Genomic DNA, 16,345 nt, shown 5'->3' with positions numbered 1-16,345 from the left:
TAAGCTCAGAAGCTTTACTTTCAGCTCTAATTGAAACCTCTAGTATAGGACTTCCCTGGAGGTACAATAGTTAGGACCCCATGTTTCCACTGCAGGGGTTGCAGGTTCGATCCCTGGTCTGGGAACGCAGATCCCACATGCTGCTCTTCAGCACAGTCAGAAAAGAAAAGAAACCTCTAGTGTAGAGCCGGACACTCAGTAGGTGCTTAGCAAATATGTTGTAAATAAATGAATCTTTGAGTAAGTGAATAAATGAATGTTTGAGTGAATAGTGAACTCACTCAGGTCCGATAGAAAAATACTTGTCTCCCTGTCACTCCTACCAGGATGACACCCTTCTCCTGTTTTAATACAGCTAGTTCCTGAATAAACTACAATAAGTATACCTTTTAAAGCACTGCTCACAAAGTTAGAGAAAGCCCTAGGGCAAACATACAATGAGGCAGAACAAAAATAATGAATGGAAAACAAACTTCTAAGGGACAAATAACACTATCAGCTCCAGGTCCAAGAGAACCCGAGGGAGTTTGCCACAAGGTGTGCGTGCTCAACTCGCTCAGTGTGTCTGATTCTTTGCAGCCCTGTGAACTGTAGCCCGCCCAGCTCCTCTGTCCATAGAATTTACCAGGCAAGAATACTGGAGTGGGTTGCCATTTCCTACTCCAGGGAATCTTCTTGACCTAGGGATTGAACCTTCCTCTCTTGGTATCCTGCGTTAGTAGGTGGATTTTTTTACCGCTATGCCACCTGGGAAGCCTTGTAAAATACATGTAGTTTACAGTAATTTTAAAATTTCTCTTTAACATGTACTGCTTAAATAGGAATACGTTTAATATCCAAATATTGTGCTTTTCCATCTATTTTTCTGTTATGGATTTATGGTTTCAAGCCTCTTGATGAAAGAGGAGAGTGAAAAAGTTGCCTTAAAGCTCAACATTCAGGAAACTAAGATCATGGCATCTGGTACCATCACTTCATGGCAAATAGATGGGGAAACAGTGGAAACAGTCTCAGACTTTATTTTGGGGGGAGCTCCAAAATCACTGCAGATGGTGACTGCAGCCATGAAATTAAAAGACCCTTACTCCTTGGAAAAAAAGTTATGACCAACCTAGATAGTATATTGAAAAGCAGAGACATTACTTTGCCAACAAAGGTCCATCTAGTCAAGGCTATGGTTTTTCCAGTGGTCATGTATGGATGTGAGAGTTGGACTGTGAAGAAAGCTGAGCGCTGAAGAACTGACGCTTTTGAAGCGTAGTGTTGGAGAAGACTCTTGAGAGTCCCTTGGACTGCAAGGAGATCCAACCAGTCCATTCTAAAGGAGATCAGTCCTGGGTATTCTTTGGAAGGAATGATGCTGAAACTGAAACTCCAGTACTTTGGCCACCTCATGCGAAGAGTTGACTCATTGGAAAAGACTCTGATGCTGGGAGGGATTGGGGGCATGAGGAAAAGGGGACGGCAGAGGATGGGATGGCTGGATGGCATCACTGACTCGATGGACGTGAGTGTGAGTGAACTCCAGGAGTTGGTGATGGACAGGGAGGCCTGGTGTGCTGCGATTCATGGGGTCGCAAAGAGTCGGACATTGACCGAGTGACTGAACTGAACTGAACTGAAGTGAATATTAAATAGTTGTATAGCATTTTGTTACACAGCTATATCATAGTTTGTATAAAATATTTTTAGACTGTTTGCGGATATAAAATAGTTTGTAGTTACTATCCCGACCATGGGCCTTCCCTGGTGGCTCAGCAGTAAAGGATCCACCTGCCAGTGCAGGAGGCGTGAGTTAGATCCCTGAGTCAGGAAGAGCTCATGGAGAAATGGCAGCCCGCTCCCGTCTTGCCTGGGAAATTCCGCTGACAGAGGAGCCTGGTGGGCTACAGTCCGTGGGGTCACAAAGAGTCAGACGTGTCTCAGCAACTTAACCACCGCCACCGCCATCCTGACAGATAGGACTGTGCAACTATAACGAAGTATGAGAAGGGTTATGCTAAGGGAGATTTAGTATGCTCAGGTAACACATAGCAGGGACACCTAATTTGGTCCAGGAAGCTCGAGAAAGCCTTCCTCAAAGAAAGCTATGTAAGTTGAAAGTAAAGTAGTTGTTACGGAAAGCTAAATGGAACATATCAGGTAAAGGAAGACCTGGAAGAGGAGGCTAGGGACAAGGTTGGAGTTGCAGGGGATTAATCAATGTGGAGGATGACTTATCTTGGGAAGTGAAAATTTTTCATTTTGCCTGGAACAAAATGTTTTGGGGTAGAGGAAGTGGCAAGAAAATGGAGCTAGAAAGGTAAGTTAGCTCACAAGTCATATTGAAGAATTTGGGGGAATTCCCTGGTGGTCCAATGGCTGGAACTCCACGCCTTCACTGCCAAGGACCCAGGTTCAATCCCTGGTTGGAGAACTAAGATCCCACAAGTCCAAAAAAGAATTTGGACTTTTTCTGAAGAGTAAAGGAGAATGTTACAGCAGTGTTAACTCATGTGCCTTAGTATCGAGTGTTTGTAACTGACAGCCCCTTATTAAAGCAAGGAGATGAAGGGATTCAACTCATAAAGCAGTGTGGACAAGCACAAGGACTATAGAGTTCAGAATCAGAGCCCTACCTCCATCTTGCTGTAGCTGTGCAACCTGGAGCAAGTTAATTAAGCCTCTCAGTGCCACAGCTTCCTCTGTGGTGGTGGTGGTGTTCAGTCACTAAGTTGTGTCCTACTCTTTGTGACCCCATGGACTGCAGCATACCAGGCCTCCCTGTCGTTCACTATCTTCTGGAGTTTGCCCAAGTTCACCTCCACTGAGTTGGTGATGCTATCCAACCTTCTCATCCTGTGCCACCCTCTTCTCCTTTTTGCCTTCAGTCTTTCCTAGCATCAGGATCTTTTTCAATGAGTTGGTTGTTGGCGAGTTCCCTTCCTCTGTGAAATAAGGACGATTATTTCTTCTTAGGGTAGTTTTCAGAAAAGAGGAAACTAAGAAAAGGTTCCATCACAAAGGAGATTTCTTTGATGTTTGCCCATTTTGGACCGCTACTTTATCTCACTGAACAAAAGAATTCCCCTGTGCCCACTCTAACAATTTTAGGTCAAAGAGTTTCTTTTGCAAAGCTTTGCAATTCACTGTGTGATTTAATATACATTAATTGCCTTAAGGAAACTCCTAGATCAGAATATGAATGAGCTACAGAAGCAAGTGAAAATCTTACAGGAAAAAGAGAGTCTATTGGAAATGACCAGTTCTCAGCAACAAATCAAACTTCAGCAACAAAAGGCCCAACTTAAAGAACTGGAAAATGAAAAAAGAAAATCTGATGAGGTAAGAAGACAAATAGGTATGCCTCTCAGTTTTCCTGTTCCCTGAGACCTAATTGATAGTTAATAAGAGCTAATAATTCGTAAATGCCTAGCACTTTACCCATTAAGTTTACTTAGGATTCAGACAGGGAAGCAGAATCTATTCTAGATATTTCAAGCAAGAAGGAATTTAACACAGGGAATAACATGCTTACGAAACTGTTGGAAGGGAGAGGTAGGGGTGAGTAGGTCAGCAAGAACTGTTGCTAGCTTTCAATAAATCCAGAAGTTCGGAAACCACAGGGAAACCAACCCTTGTAGGAGATTAGCAGGAACTCTCCCAAAGCCCTTTCAAAAGTTTCCCTCTTTCATCTACCTGATAGTGTTACCAGAAACTGGATTTAGCCCTTGGTGTCAAGCCAAGAGACACAGCCAAGTCAATAGATGAGGAGAAGAAAGGATTTATTTGCAGCAAGTGAAAACACCGGGATCTTTCCCAAAGCAGTGTCTCCTCAAACAGCAAATTTTAAGCTAAGGATACATGCGTATTTATGAAGAAGCTTGAGCAAAGGAGAATTCAGCATCGAACTGGGGCAAAGGTCCAGAGTCCAGGCTTTAGTTGATAGAAGTCATGAGGGTCAACATCACCCTTCTGTCCTCCACCTAAGTGGGGGCCTTAGTTCCTGCCAAACTCAAAGACATGTATCAGATTGCTATGTATTTCCCTTGAGGAGGAACTAGGGCTAATTTTATCACTGAACCATTGTTTCTTGACTGCTTTTGCTTTTTCTTGCACTTCTTCACTTCCCTTAAAATCATGAACTACTGAGACCTGTTCAGGGACAAGCATTGTGGCCAGGTTTAGATCACAAAATGGGTTAAGCCAAAAATGTCTTCTCTTATGTCCAGAAATCATGCCTGGTTCTTTCTCTGGAGACTCCCTACCCTGTCTGCTTACAGTCGCACAAGAGGGGCGTGGTGGCTCTTCCTGCGCTTTCCCCCGTGCTTTCCAGACTGTGTGCATGTGCCTCTGATTTGCAGAAACAGAACTGGAACTCTGCAGTCAAGGGAGTTTGGGAAATGTGATTTTCAGACTTCCAATCTTGCAGCACAGGGGAGAGCTTAGAAAAGTAAGGGTCCTGGTGAGCAATGTCACAATCTACTTTGTATAAGCAGCTTCCATCCCATCCCTTTTACCTATATTCAGCCTTATAAACTGCAAGAAGAATAGTATGCTTCCACTGAGTAGAATGCACTGTCACTCATACAAATGAAGATGAAACAGCGCAACTCAGATTGGGGCTTGAACCCGTTGTCTTAATCGAGATCACACACGTGTTCTCAGGACTTAATGAGGCTCAGGTTCTTCTGTCTTGTCTCAGAAAGAATTCAGTGAGAGACAAAGTGATAAGTAAGAAGTGGATTTATTTAGAGAGATACACATTCCATAGGTGGATTGTGGTCCGACTCAAAAGGCCAGAGTGCCTCTGAAAGAAACACACTCCACAGGCAGAGTATGGACCATCGCAAAAGGCAAGAAGTCCAGAAATATGGCGTAGTTAGTTTTTATAGACTGAGTAATTTCATAGGCTAATGATGGGAAGATTAGTCCAACTATTTTGGAGAAGGGGCAGAATTGGGCCGTATGGCCTTTTTGGCCTTTTATGATTGGCCTTGGTCTGTCTGGCACCCGTGGGTGTATCACTTACCTAATTAAGTGAGCATATAATGAGGCTGGAAGGAAGTGCGCATATAATCAGGTCTGCTGCTGCTGCTGCTGCTAAGTTGCTTCAGCTGTGTCCGACTCTGAGCGACCCCATAGATGGCAGGGGAAATTAAATCTTCTGCCATCTTGACCCTAATATTTTCAGCCAGTTTTTGTCATATCTTCAACAGTTATATCATTCTTTTAAAGGTTGTGCCCTGCTTCCTGTTTCATTGATACACTTAGCTTCTGAAAGTCCCAACAGTATCTGTGGTTATTTATGGTTAATGTAATTGCTACTTCTTCAGTCTCAATCCACATGGATATACTAACTTTAAAAACTTAATTATAAATTAACTACCAATAATACAATAAATTAACTACCAATAAACATGTTTGGGGATATAGGTTTGAAAAGCCATTCCCATTCCAGCTCTTGGTTTCTTTCCCATATTCTGGCTCTGAGAGAGACCACAGCATACATCAATCACTGGTTGAAAGTTTAGACATCATCTTATAGGACAACAGGGAACCTCAAAAGATGTTGTCACCTGGTCGGCATCATACCTACATCTTCCATAGGTCTTTCCACTGTTTTGCAGTTTTTGTTTTTTCTTGGATAGTAGGATATATGATGAGAGCAATGACTGAGACTTTGTTTCACTTCTCTTACTTTAAAATGATTGTCTTGTTCCGGAACTATGTTGAGTAGTAGTATGTCATGACAGGAAATAACGAATTTGGAAAGCCCACAGATGGTAGTCCTGGCAAAAGCACTGTGGACAGAGAAAGAAAATCCGTGTCTAAAATCAGTGTCTCTTTCACTGAGGACAAATTGTTGTTCTCTCCGTGGTGGAAGAGGTCCAGTATAATAAACTTACTATCCAGTGACTGTCACCACCACCCCCCCCCACACACACACACACAGTGGATGGTCCCATATCAATAGCTCAACATTGATCTTTGCTTTTGGCAAATTGAGTAGATTAGCCTTGGTGACCCCTTGTCCACTTTGTACATGAGCCCAAATGAGTGAGCACATAAAGGATAGAAAAAGAGCCTAAGTGACATCTGCAGAATGTACTGTTTTTTTTCCACTCAATTATTGAGGGCCGCCTCTTCTGTAGAAGCCCTCTGCTGTGGAAAAGCACACGAGGCGCATATATGTTCACACTCTAGGTTCATGCTGTCTAATACTGTGTCAGCTAGCCACTGTGGCTCTCTAAATTTAAATTAAAAATTTAGTTCCTGAGACCTACTAGGCATGTTTCGTGTGCTCAGTCGCTGCAGGCAGCTAGTGACCACCCTGCTGGAGAGTGCAGGCATGGGACACTTCCACCGGCAGGACACATTTCATCAATCTTCCAATATTGGTCTTTCCAAATCCCTGATCATCTGGCCAAACTATTAGAAACTTTCTATGAGTTAGCATCGATCCATGCCTCTGGACGTCCCTCTTTCCAGGCAAAGTGAACGCAAACTTTGCCCACTGAGATTTCCCTTCCCACCGGTCTGAAGGACCACCCCTCAGTTGGGGCTATCATGTCGCAGCAGCCCTATTTCAAGTGGTTGCCATATTTTGTACAGAATCATAAGTACATCGGGCCCAAATTACTCTTTCTCGGCTAAGGTAACACATGACTCCCCGTGAGGCCATAGGTTTGGGCTGAGAGAGGTGGTGATACAATAGAAGCAGCTCTCACTTGCTCATGCAGCTTGCTCAGCATTTTCCATAGCAGTTCTGTTTGAGGACGGAGTACTGCTGTCCATGCCCAGCTCAGTGCTCAGTGGGTAAGAGAACACCTCGTTTCAGGAAGGGCAGCTCAGGTTACTCGACCCTTTCTATCTTGTGGCCAACCATGAGAGGTGATTGAGAGGAGAGATGACTCTCCTCCCAAATCCTAAGATTAAAGCTTTCCAGAGGCTCTGTGTTGTTTCCTCATCTACCGCAGAAACTTGGGGCGAATTTGGGTCTGCTGGATCATAACGCCCAAATGGCAGAGCAGGCTGCACCAGGCCTGGCACAGCACAGCTCTTTGTCTTGCTTTGGGCACCACTAAAACCAGACAGCCTTGATGGTGCTTGATAAATGAGCTGAAGGAACAAAGGTGGTATAAGTTGATTCTAGACTCAGAAGAGGCTTTCTAAGAACTTGGCCTCCTCTATCATCAATGGCCCTCATGCCTCAGGTTGGAAAGCCAGCAAGGAGAATCTGCTCTTCCATATTGTCTAGGCTGACTGCACACTCAAGAACTGGGAAATTCACAAACTGACTGCTAAGTCACTTCAGTCGTGTCCGACTTTGTGCAATCCCATAGACGGCAGCCCACCAGGCTCCCCCGCCCCTGGGACTCTCCAGGCAAGAGTACTGGAGTGGGTTGCCATTTCCTTCTCCAATGCATGAAAGTGAAAAGTGAAAGTGAAGTCGCTCAGTCGTGTCCGACCCTCATCGACCCCATGGACTGCAGCCCTCCAGGCTCCTCTGTCCATGGGATTTTCCAGGCAAGAGTACTGGAGTGGGTTGTCATTGCCTTCTCCGAACTGGGGAGCTTCACAAAGCCACTAGACCCATCGTGAAACCTATACTGAGCCAGTGAGTCTTTGCAGACACACTCTAAGACACTCTGTGTGTTCAAACTCCCATTTTCCACCTTAATTCCTCAAGTCCCCACTCTGAAGTCTGAATCTCAGTTGCATTTGGGGTTCCATGGTGCTAGTGCTGACTCAGAACCACTGGACTGCATGTAATTCCCCCCAAATCTACATAATCCCCTTTCTCCAGTGCCCGGTCACCTGGGTAAAAGGCCACAGATCTCTTTGGGAAAGGCTTGGGAGAAGCTCACATGCTTGTGGCAGTGCCACACACCAGGTTCTCCCTGAAGAAAACCTGGCTAAAGGGCCCTGGGTCTGAACCGGCTCAGGTCTGAGGACTGAGTAAGAGGCCATTACTCTCTGCTGTTGTCATTCAAATTGCACCTCTGTTCCCCAGACCCAGGTGCATTTATTTATTTAAAAATACAACTCAAGTAAAACTTTAATAGGCTGCTCATCTATCTTAGTTCTGTAATCACTGTGACCAGTTAAGTACAACCAATGATTGCTATGAGTCTAGCCATTTGGTTTTATCTCTGGCCCTATTGTCTCATAGCAGTACTAATGGCCACCTTGTATCGGGGATTAAGCATTGTGCTTGACTTTTGGCACTCTGCAGTAGCATCACCCCCCATCATAAAATCAGGGCTCAATTCCAGTGTCGGCATCTCCCACCATCATCCTCACAGGAGAGTGTTATGGAGCATTTCAAGGAATCTGGTACTCACCACTGTATTTGGCAAAGCCTTTGTGAAGGGCCCTCAGCCTGAGCTGAGGATTGGAGACTGATCACCTCCTCTTGGCAGAGAACTCAAATTCTGGTTTCCGGTAGGGCTGAGTTCCAGTCCTCCCTTCTCTGGAGGCCCAGAGAAAAGTCCCATAATGCCTGGGTATCTGTAGGTGGCAGGAGACGTCTGTAAGGCCACCCCTTTTGCCCCCCTTCTCCCACCTCCTCCCCCTTCTTCTTTCAACCTGGCTTCTTTTCGTCCCTTGAACTCTTTGTTGTTAGTACTTGGATCTGAAGTTCTGTGTCTCTATAGGAGGTTTTCTGAGAGACTGTATTCTTGTATTTAAGGGCTTCCCTGGTGGTGCAGAGGTTAAAGCGTCTGCCTGCAATGTGGGAGAACCTGGATTCAATCCCTGGGTTGAAAAGATCCCCTGGAGAAGGAAATGGCAACCCACTCCAGTATTCTTGCCTGGAGAATCCCGTGGACGGAGGAACTTGGTGGGCTACAGTACACGGGTCGCAAAGAGTCGGACACGACTGAGCGACTTCACTTTCACTTTTGTGAAAGGAATGTCTTCTGAGTCATGTGAGGGTCATGATGAGTTGGGTGAGCAGGTCAGCTATGATAAATCTACTCCAAACTTCCTATCTACTTAAGACTGTGGATTCTTTCCTCTCTCTTAGTATGGCGTTTGAATATCATTTAACCCTGGTCAGTGTAGAGTCCAACTTTCAGTCCACCAACCAAGCAAACTATTAAAGTCACTTTAGATGTTTAAATTAATACATTAAACCCTGAATCTCTGTAAGTGTATCCATCAGGTCAGTAAATTCAGCCTATTCAACATTATATTCCTTTCTCCCTAGTATAAACACCCTTGGAATACAGTCCTATGTATATTCCTCAGGTTTCTGCCAATTTAACATCATAAAATCTTTCTATTCTTTCAGTATGTCAGTCCTCCTAGGTCAGTGACTATACTCAACTCCTTTTCCCCAGGATGTGCTGGGATCTGACTCTCACTGTAGGATTCGAGGCAAAGACAAGCAGTGGTGGTGGTATAGGGGCGGCTCTTAAGAACAACGGGTATCATTGCACAGGTAGATGCCCCAGGTGCAGGCAGAAGAGTCCTGGAGACACGGTGCTTAGTCTCCTGAGACAGTAGGACTGCTTATGCTGATAAGAGGGGCTCAGGAGGGTTTTGAGGCCAGGGTGCTCAAGGTTATTGGGATTCTGTCAGATGTTCTTGTTCCCAGTTCTCAGATTTCCATGTTTTCCAAATAAAACACTATTTTTCATATAAGAGATCTAGCAAGGCTATGAGGTCAACTTATGCTTGCAGTTCTGCAACCTACTTGGTGAAGTTTGGATTTGGATTTTGGATATATTGACCTGCTGCCCACATGAAGGAAGTGCCCTGGGTTTCTGAGTATGCCTTGTTCCAGTAAGCAAACCCTGAGTTGGCCATTTTCTCCTTGAGGGCTCATTAACGTGGTCAGATGTAGCTAACCACCCCACACATCTTAGAGTTGTCAGACTTTTCATATAGGCTTCCACCACTGTCGGAAGGACTGAGGAATCACAAGTCAGGAAAAGGAGCTACTAGCTTTCAGAAATTCTGGAGGTGTAAAAATCACAGGAAGCTACTATGGTTTCTGTAAGCCTTTTTTAGAAGAAAGGCTTTGCCCGTTTACATGCTCTCAAACATCACACCTTTCTTCACCTGTGTATTCTCATTTTTTTAAATGTTTTTCAGCATCTCAAGAGCAACCAGGAATTGTCAAAGAAGCTGTCTGTGTTGCAGCAGGAAAAGGAAGCTCTATGTGAACAAAATGAGCACCTTTTGAAACAGTTTGATCTCCATGTGAGGTAAACAAAAATAAGTTCCCCTTAGAAGAGGACTGTGTAGAGTAAAGCTCTTTCTTAGAGAGCCAGCTCCCGAGCTCAGCAGGGGATGCTCACCGAGGTGACTTCAAGAACACCAACACCATTGTCCTTCCTTCCCAGAAGTTCTACCTACCGGGCTTTTTCTAGGGAGGTGTGGGGCCTTATTTCTTCTCAAGAGAGGGAGGGGGAAAGTGAAAGTGAAGTCACTCAGTCGTGTCCGACTCTTTGCATCCCCATGGACTGTAGCCTATCAGGCTCCTCCATCCATGGGATTGTCCAGGCAAGAGCTGGAGTGGATTGCCATTTCCTTCTCCAGGGTATCTTCCCAACCCAGGAATCTAACCCGGGTCTCCCACATTGCAGGCAGACGCTTTACTGTCTGAGCCACCAGGGAAGCAGGGAATTGCTATTTATTGAGCTCTAGTAGTATCTAACATCTTGCTGTTCCCCAAATACATCCCTCTGACTTGCCTTCAGGCTTTTTCCCCTCACATGCTGTCCTGTCTGAACCATGCTCTCCCCATTTCAACTCTTCCTTCTCAGACAAGCCTTCCTTGACACCTTCAGCTTGGGCTGGATGAGGCGCTCACTCTTCGTGTCCCTATGGCCTTCTGTAGGTGACTGTCTCTGATTCTTTAAGAACTCACCATGTTGTTCTGAAATAATGTGATTGACACCTATCTTGCTCACCAGACTATAGGTTTTAAAGGACATGGGCCACAGCCTTATTCATCTTTTTATCCACAGTCCCTGGTATATAGAAGGTGCTCAAGAAAAATTTGTGTTCCCAGACTTCCTGCTCTTTCTTGCATTCCCTGGTCATCATCCCACCAGATTCCTCCCACTCTCCTCCTCTCTGAAGTGTAGCATGGTAGTTCAGAGTATGGACTCTGGAGCCGTATTGCCTGGGTACAATTCCTGGTTCTATTAGGAACTAGCTGTGTGACCTTGGACAAGTTAAGTAACCTCTCTGTGCCTGAGATAGCTCATCTTTAAAATGGGCAAAATAGCCATTCCTTTCACATAAAGTTGTTGGGAGAATTAAATGATGAATAAATACATGTAATAGAACAGTGTCTAGCACAAAGCTGTTACTCAATTCATTCACTCAGTCGTGTCCGACTCTTTGCGACCCCATGAACCGCAGCACACCAGGCCTCCCTGTCCATCACCAACTCCCAAAGTCCACCCAAACCCATGCCCATCGAGTCGATGATGCCATCCAACCATCTCATCCTCTGTCGTCCCTTTCTCCTCCTGTCCTCAATCTTTCCCAGCATCAGGGTCTTTTCCAATGAGTCAGCTCTTCGCATCAGGTGGCCAAAGTACTGGAGTTTTAGCTTCAACATCAGTCCTTCCAGTGAACACCCAGGACTGATCTCCTTTAGAATGGACTGGTTGGATCTCCTTGCAGTCCAAGGGACTCTCAAGAGTCTTCTCCAACACCACAGTTCAAAAGCATCAATTCTTCGGCACTCAGCTTTCTTTATAGTCCAACTCTCACATCCATACATGACCACAGGAAAAACCATAGCCTTGACTAGATGGACCTTTGTTGCCAAAGTAATGTCTCTGCTTTTTAATATGCTGTCTAGGTTGGTCATAACTTTCCTTCCAAGGGGTAAACGTCTTTTAATTTCATGGCTGCAGTCACCATCTGCAGTGATTTTGGATCCCAGAAAAATAAAGTCAGCCACCGTTTTCCACTGTTTCATCTATCTGCCATGAAGTGATGGGACCAGATGCCATGATCTTCGTTTTCTGAATGTTGAGCTTTAAGCCAACTTTTTCACTCTCCTCTTTCACTTTCATCAAGAGGCTCTTTAGTTCTTCTTCACTTTCTGCCAGAAGGGTTGTGTAATCTGCATATCTGAGGTTATTGATATTTTTCCTGGCAATCTTGATTCCAGCTTGTACTTCTTCCAGCCCAGCGTTTCTCATGATGTACTCTGCATAGAAGTTAAATAAACAGGGTGATAATATACAGCCTTGACATACTCCTTTTCCTATTTGGAACCAGTCTGTTGTTCCATGTCCAGTTCTAACTGTTGCTTCCTGACCTGCATACAGGTCTCTCAAGAGGCAGGTTAGGTGGTCTGGTATTCCCATCTCTTTCAGAATTTTCCACAGTTTATTGTGATCCACACAGTCAAAGGCTTTGGCATAGTCAATAAAGCAGAAATAGATGTTTTTCTGAAACTCTTTTGCCTTTTCGATGATCCAGCGGATACTGGCAATTTGATCTCTGGTTCCGCTGCCTTTTCTAAACCAGCTTGAACATCTGGAAGTTCACGGTTCACGTACTGCTGTTATTATATCTTCTTATTTTTAGTTTTCCTGCTTCCAGCTCTGCACCCCTCATCTCTACTGTTTCTTTAAGTTGAAGCTTCTTATTCTCTTATGTTCTCACTTCCTACGTTGATGGTAGTAATAGTGATTTGAAAACCACTGTCTGCTGTATAGTGGAAAATTCTTCAGTCATTGATATTCAGTATCTTGCTTTGATGATCATATCACTGAGAAATATGGAAACATGGAAAGGAACATGTGTGGCTCAGCTCATATTAAAATGACAAATCTAAGACTAGAACGCAGCCCTCTGCTAACCTGCACAGCGCTCTTCGCACTTTGTATCTGCCGTTAGAGGGAGGGGAGGGCATCCACAGAGCCCATGGTGTCTCACAGCAGTGGGTCCAGAAAAGCCAGGCAGGAGCTCCAGGCTCTCCCTCTGTCAGGACCAAGATGCACCTTCCCGTCTTGGAAGTGCACTGACCACCTCAGAGCCAGGGATCCCAAAATGGATTCTCAGTGGAGATGTTTCACGTTCTGCTGATCATGTAAGCGTATTCGTGCTCTTTAACCAGCCTCGGGAGCACAGCCTTCTTGGGGTCTCAGTCAGATCAGATATAAATCATTAATCTCATTATTATCAATAAATAATGCTGATAGTTGTTTGCAAACTGCCTTGAAACTCCAGACCTGTGATTGCAAAGCAACACTGGTTTAATTGGTATATTTTGCTCCTGGACCACTGGTCAGTGCCAAGCAAGAACTTTCACAAAACAGTTCAGGCCTGATCGTAGGTCTGCTGGATTCAACCCTCTAACATAGCCCCGATTTAGTTAAGAATTACCCACTGGTCCTGTGATTGATATTTTTATGCAAAATAACTTAAAACCACTTTTGTACATATATTTTTCATTAAAAAAATTTTTTTAATAAATTCCTCAGTGTGGAATTACTAATACAAAAGCTGGAGCTATGGATCTCAAAATGTATTATCAAACATTCAGAAGCATCCTACCAAAATTTTCCGCCATTATTGTGTGAGAGTAGAAATTTCACTACATCTGAATTTGCATTGGGTGCTACTTTTGTGGGAGGAGGGCTCTGATGAAATTTTTCCTAATGCTCTTTCTTTTAACTGAGGTATAATTTACATATACACAGATTTTTAAATGCACAGTTTGATGAGTTTTGACAAATGTGTATGCCCACTAAGCACAACCCCAGTCGAGACACAGGACATTTCCTTTATCCGTGACAGTTTGTTCCTTTTTACAGCCAGTCTATATCTCCTGCTCCCTCACCTCCTTCCAGGAATCTGCTCTTCTGATTTCTGTTTCTACTAGAATGGAATTATATTACATGTATTCTTTTGTGCCTGACTTCTTTTGCTCAGCTTATTCCATTAATTTTTATTTTGGAATAATTCCATTCCATTGTTTTTAATGATCAGTTATATTCATAAATTACTTGTTATTTTATTTTGAATTTCTCTGATGGCTAGTGAGTCTGAATAGTGTTCCATATGATTAGTCCATAGCCTTTAGAACAGTGAATCCTAACCCTAGCTGCACATATGTGGGCTGCAACATAGATTAATTAAATCAGAATCTGTGAGGATAGGGCTTAGGGATCAATATTTTTCTAAAATCATCCCCATGTGATTCTGATGGGCACATGGGGAAACTACAGCTTTAAGAAAGAAAATGGAAGGAATTGTCAAAACTCTAGGTTCATTTTTTTCTTCATTCCCCTGATCCTACTCCTGACCTTTACAAACAGTGCTTAATTTTTTTTCCATATTTTCCCAGCTACTCTTCCAGAGGAACAAATTCCTTGCCATTTTGAAATAAAAATGAAGGAAAGACCATCCGGTTTTACTTAAACATAAGCCAAAGTTGTCCTGAAATTTTAGAACATGAGTACTGTGCTGTCTTATCATGCATGCAGTTAACCAAGCCAACCATAAACTCAGAAAATGCACGTGTTCTTTGGCAAGTTGATTAGCAGAACTTCTGACCAAACTGATAGGTGTGCCAAATAGCCAGCTAGCTGTTTGGGAAGGTTCTAAGCTCTCATCAGCCTCACCATGTACTTTTCATACCATGTAGTACTACGGGAAGAAGCCTGAATATCTAGCAATAGGAGCCAGTTAGGTCAAGTATTCTGACAGAACGTGGTCCGCTGGAGAAGGGAATGGCAAACCACTTCAGTAATCTTGCCTTGAGAACCCCATGAACAGTATGAATAGGCAAAATGATAGGATACTGAAAGAGGAACTCCCCAGGTTGGTAGGTGCCCAATATGCTACTGGAGATCAGTGGAGAAATAACTCCAGAAAGAATGAAGGGATGGAGCCAAAGAAAAAACAATACCCAGCTGTGGATGTGACTGGTGATAGAAGCAAGGTCTGATGCTATAAAGAGCAATATTGCATAGGAACCTGGAATGTCAGGTCCATGAATCAAGGCAAATTGGAAGGGGTCAAACAGGAGATGGCAAGAGTGAACATCGACATTCTAGGAATCAGCAAACTAAAATGGACTGGAATGGGGGAATTTAACTCAGATGACCATTATATCTACTACTGTGGACAGGAATCCCTCAGAAGAAATGGAGTAGCCATCATGGTCAACAAGAGTCCAAAATGCAGTACTTGGATGCAATCTCAAAAACGACAGAATGATCTCTGTTTGTTTCCAAGGCAAACCATTCAATATCACAGTAATCCAAGCCTATGCCCCAACCAGTAACACTGAAGAAGCTGAAGTTGAACGGTTCTATGAAGGCCTACAAGACCTCTTAGAACTAACACCCAAAAAAGATGTCCTTTTCATTATAGGGGACTGAAATGAAAAGGTAGGAAGTCAAGAAACACCTGCAGTAACAGGCAAATGTGGCCTTGGAATACGGAATGAAGCAGGGCAAAGGCTAATAGAGTTTTGCCAAGAGAATGCACTGGTCATAGCAAACACCCTCTTCCAGTAACACAAGGAAGACTCTACACATGGACATCACCAGATGGCCAACACTGAAATCAGATTGATTATATTCCTTGCAGCCAAAGATGGAGAAGCTCTATACAGTCAACAAAAACAAGACCGAGAGCTGACTGTGGCTCAGATCATGAGCTCCTTATTGCCAAATTCAGACTTAAATTGAAGAAAATAGGGAAAACCACTAGACCATTCAGGTATGACGTAAATCGAATCCCTTATGATTACACAGTGGAAGTGAGAAATAGATTTAAGGGCCTAGATCTGATAGATAGAGTGCCTGATGAACTATGGACTAAGGTTCGTGACATTGTACAAGAGACAGGGATCAAGACCATCTCCACGGAAAAGAAATGCAAAAAAGCAAAATGGCTGTCTGGGGAGGCCTTACAAATAGCTGTGAAAAGAAGAGAAGTGAAAAGCCAAGGAGAAAAGGAAAGATATAAGCATCTGAATGCAGAGTTCCAAAGAATAGCAAGAAGAGATGCGAAAGCCTTCCTCAGCAATCAGTGCAAAGAAATAGAGGAAAACAACAGAATGGGAAAGACTAGAGATCTCTTCAAGAAAATTAGAGATACCAAAGGAACATTTCATGCAAAGATGGGCTCGACAAAGGACAGAAATGGTGGACCTAACAGAAGCAGAAGATACTAAGAAGAGGTGGAAAGAATACACAGAAGAACTGTACAAGAAAAATCTTCATGACCCAGATAATCACGATGGTGTGATCACTCACCTAGAGCCAGACATCCTGGAATGTGAAGTCAAGTGGGCCTTAGAAAGCATCACTACAAACAAAGCTAGTGGAGGTGATGGAATTCCAGTTGAGCTATTTCAAATCCTGAAAGA

The 16,345-nt window shown here is 43.8% G+C and overlaps 1 protein-coding gene across 1 annotated transcript in view; it reads left to right on the top strand.

Annotated features, from left to right (window-relative positions):
• Positions 1 to 16,345, top strand: part of CCDC30 (coiled-coil domain containing 30) — a 120,399-nt gene that overhangs the window by 88,429 nt on the left and 15,625 nt on the right. The window contains exons 12-13 of the mRNA XM_052637145.1: positions 3,162 to 3,324; positions 10,084 to 10,196. Coding sequence (XP_052493105.1) covers positions 3,162 to 3,324; positions 10,084 to 10,196 — 276 coding nt within the window. The remainder of the gene's footprint in view (positions 1 to 3,161; positions 3,325 to 10,083; positions 10,197 to 16,345) is intronic.

Source organism: Budorcas taxicolor, chromosome 3 (assembly GCF_023091745.1).
Source record: "Budorcas taxicolor isolate Tak-1 chromosome 3, Takin1.1, whole genome shotgun sequence".
Lineage (NCBI taxonomy): Eukaryota > Metazoa > Chordata > Mammalia > Artiodactyla > Bovidae > Budorcas > Budorcas taxicolor.
Note: the sequence above shows the minus strand (reverse complement) of the source record. Positions and strands in the feature narration are given on the sequence as shown.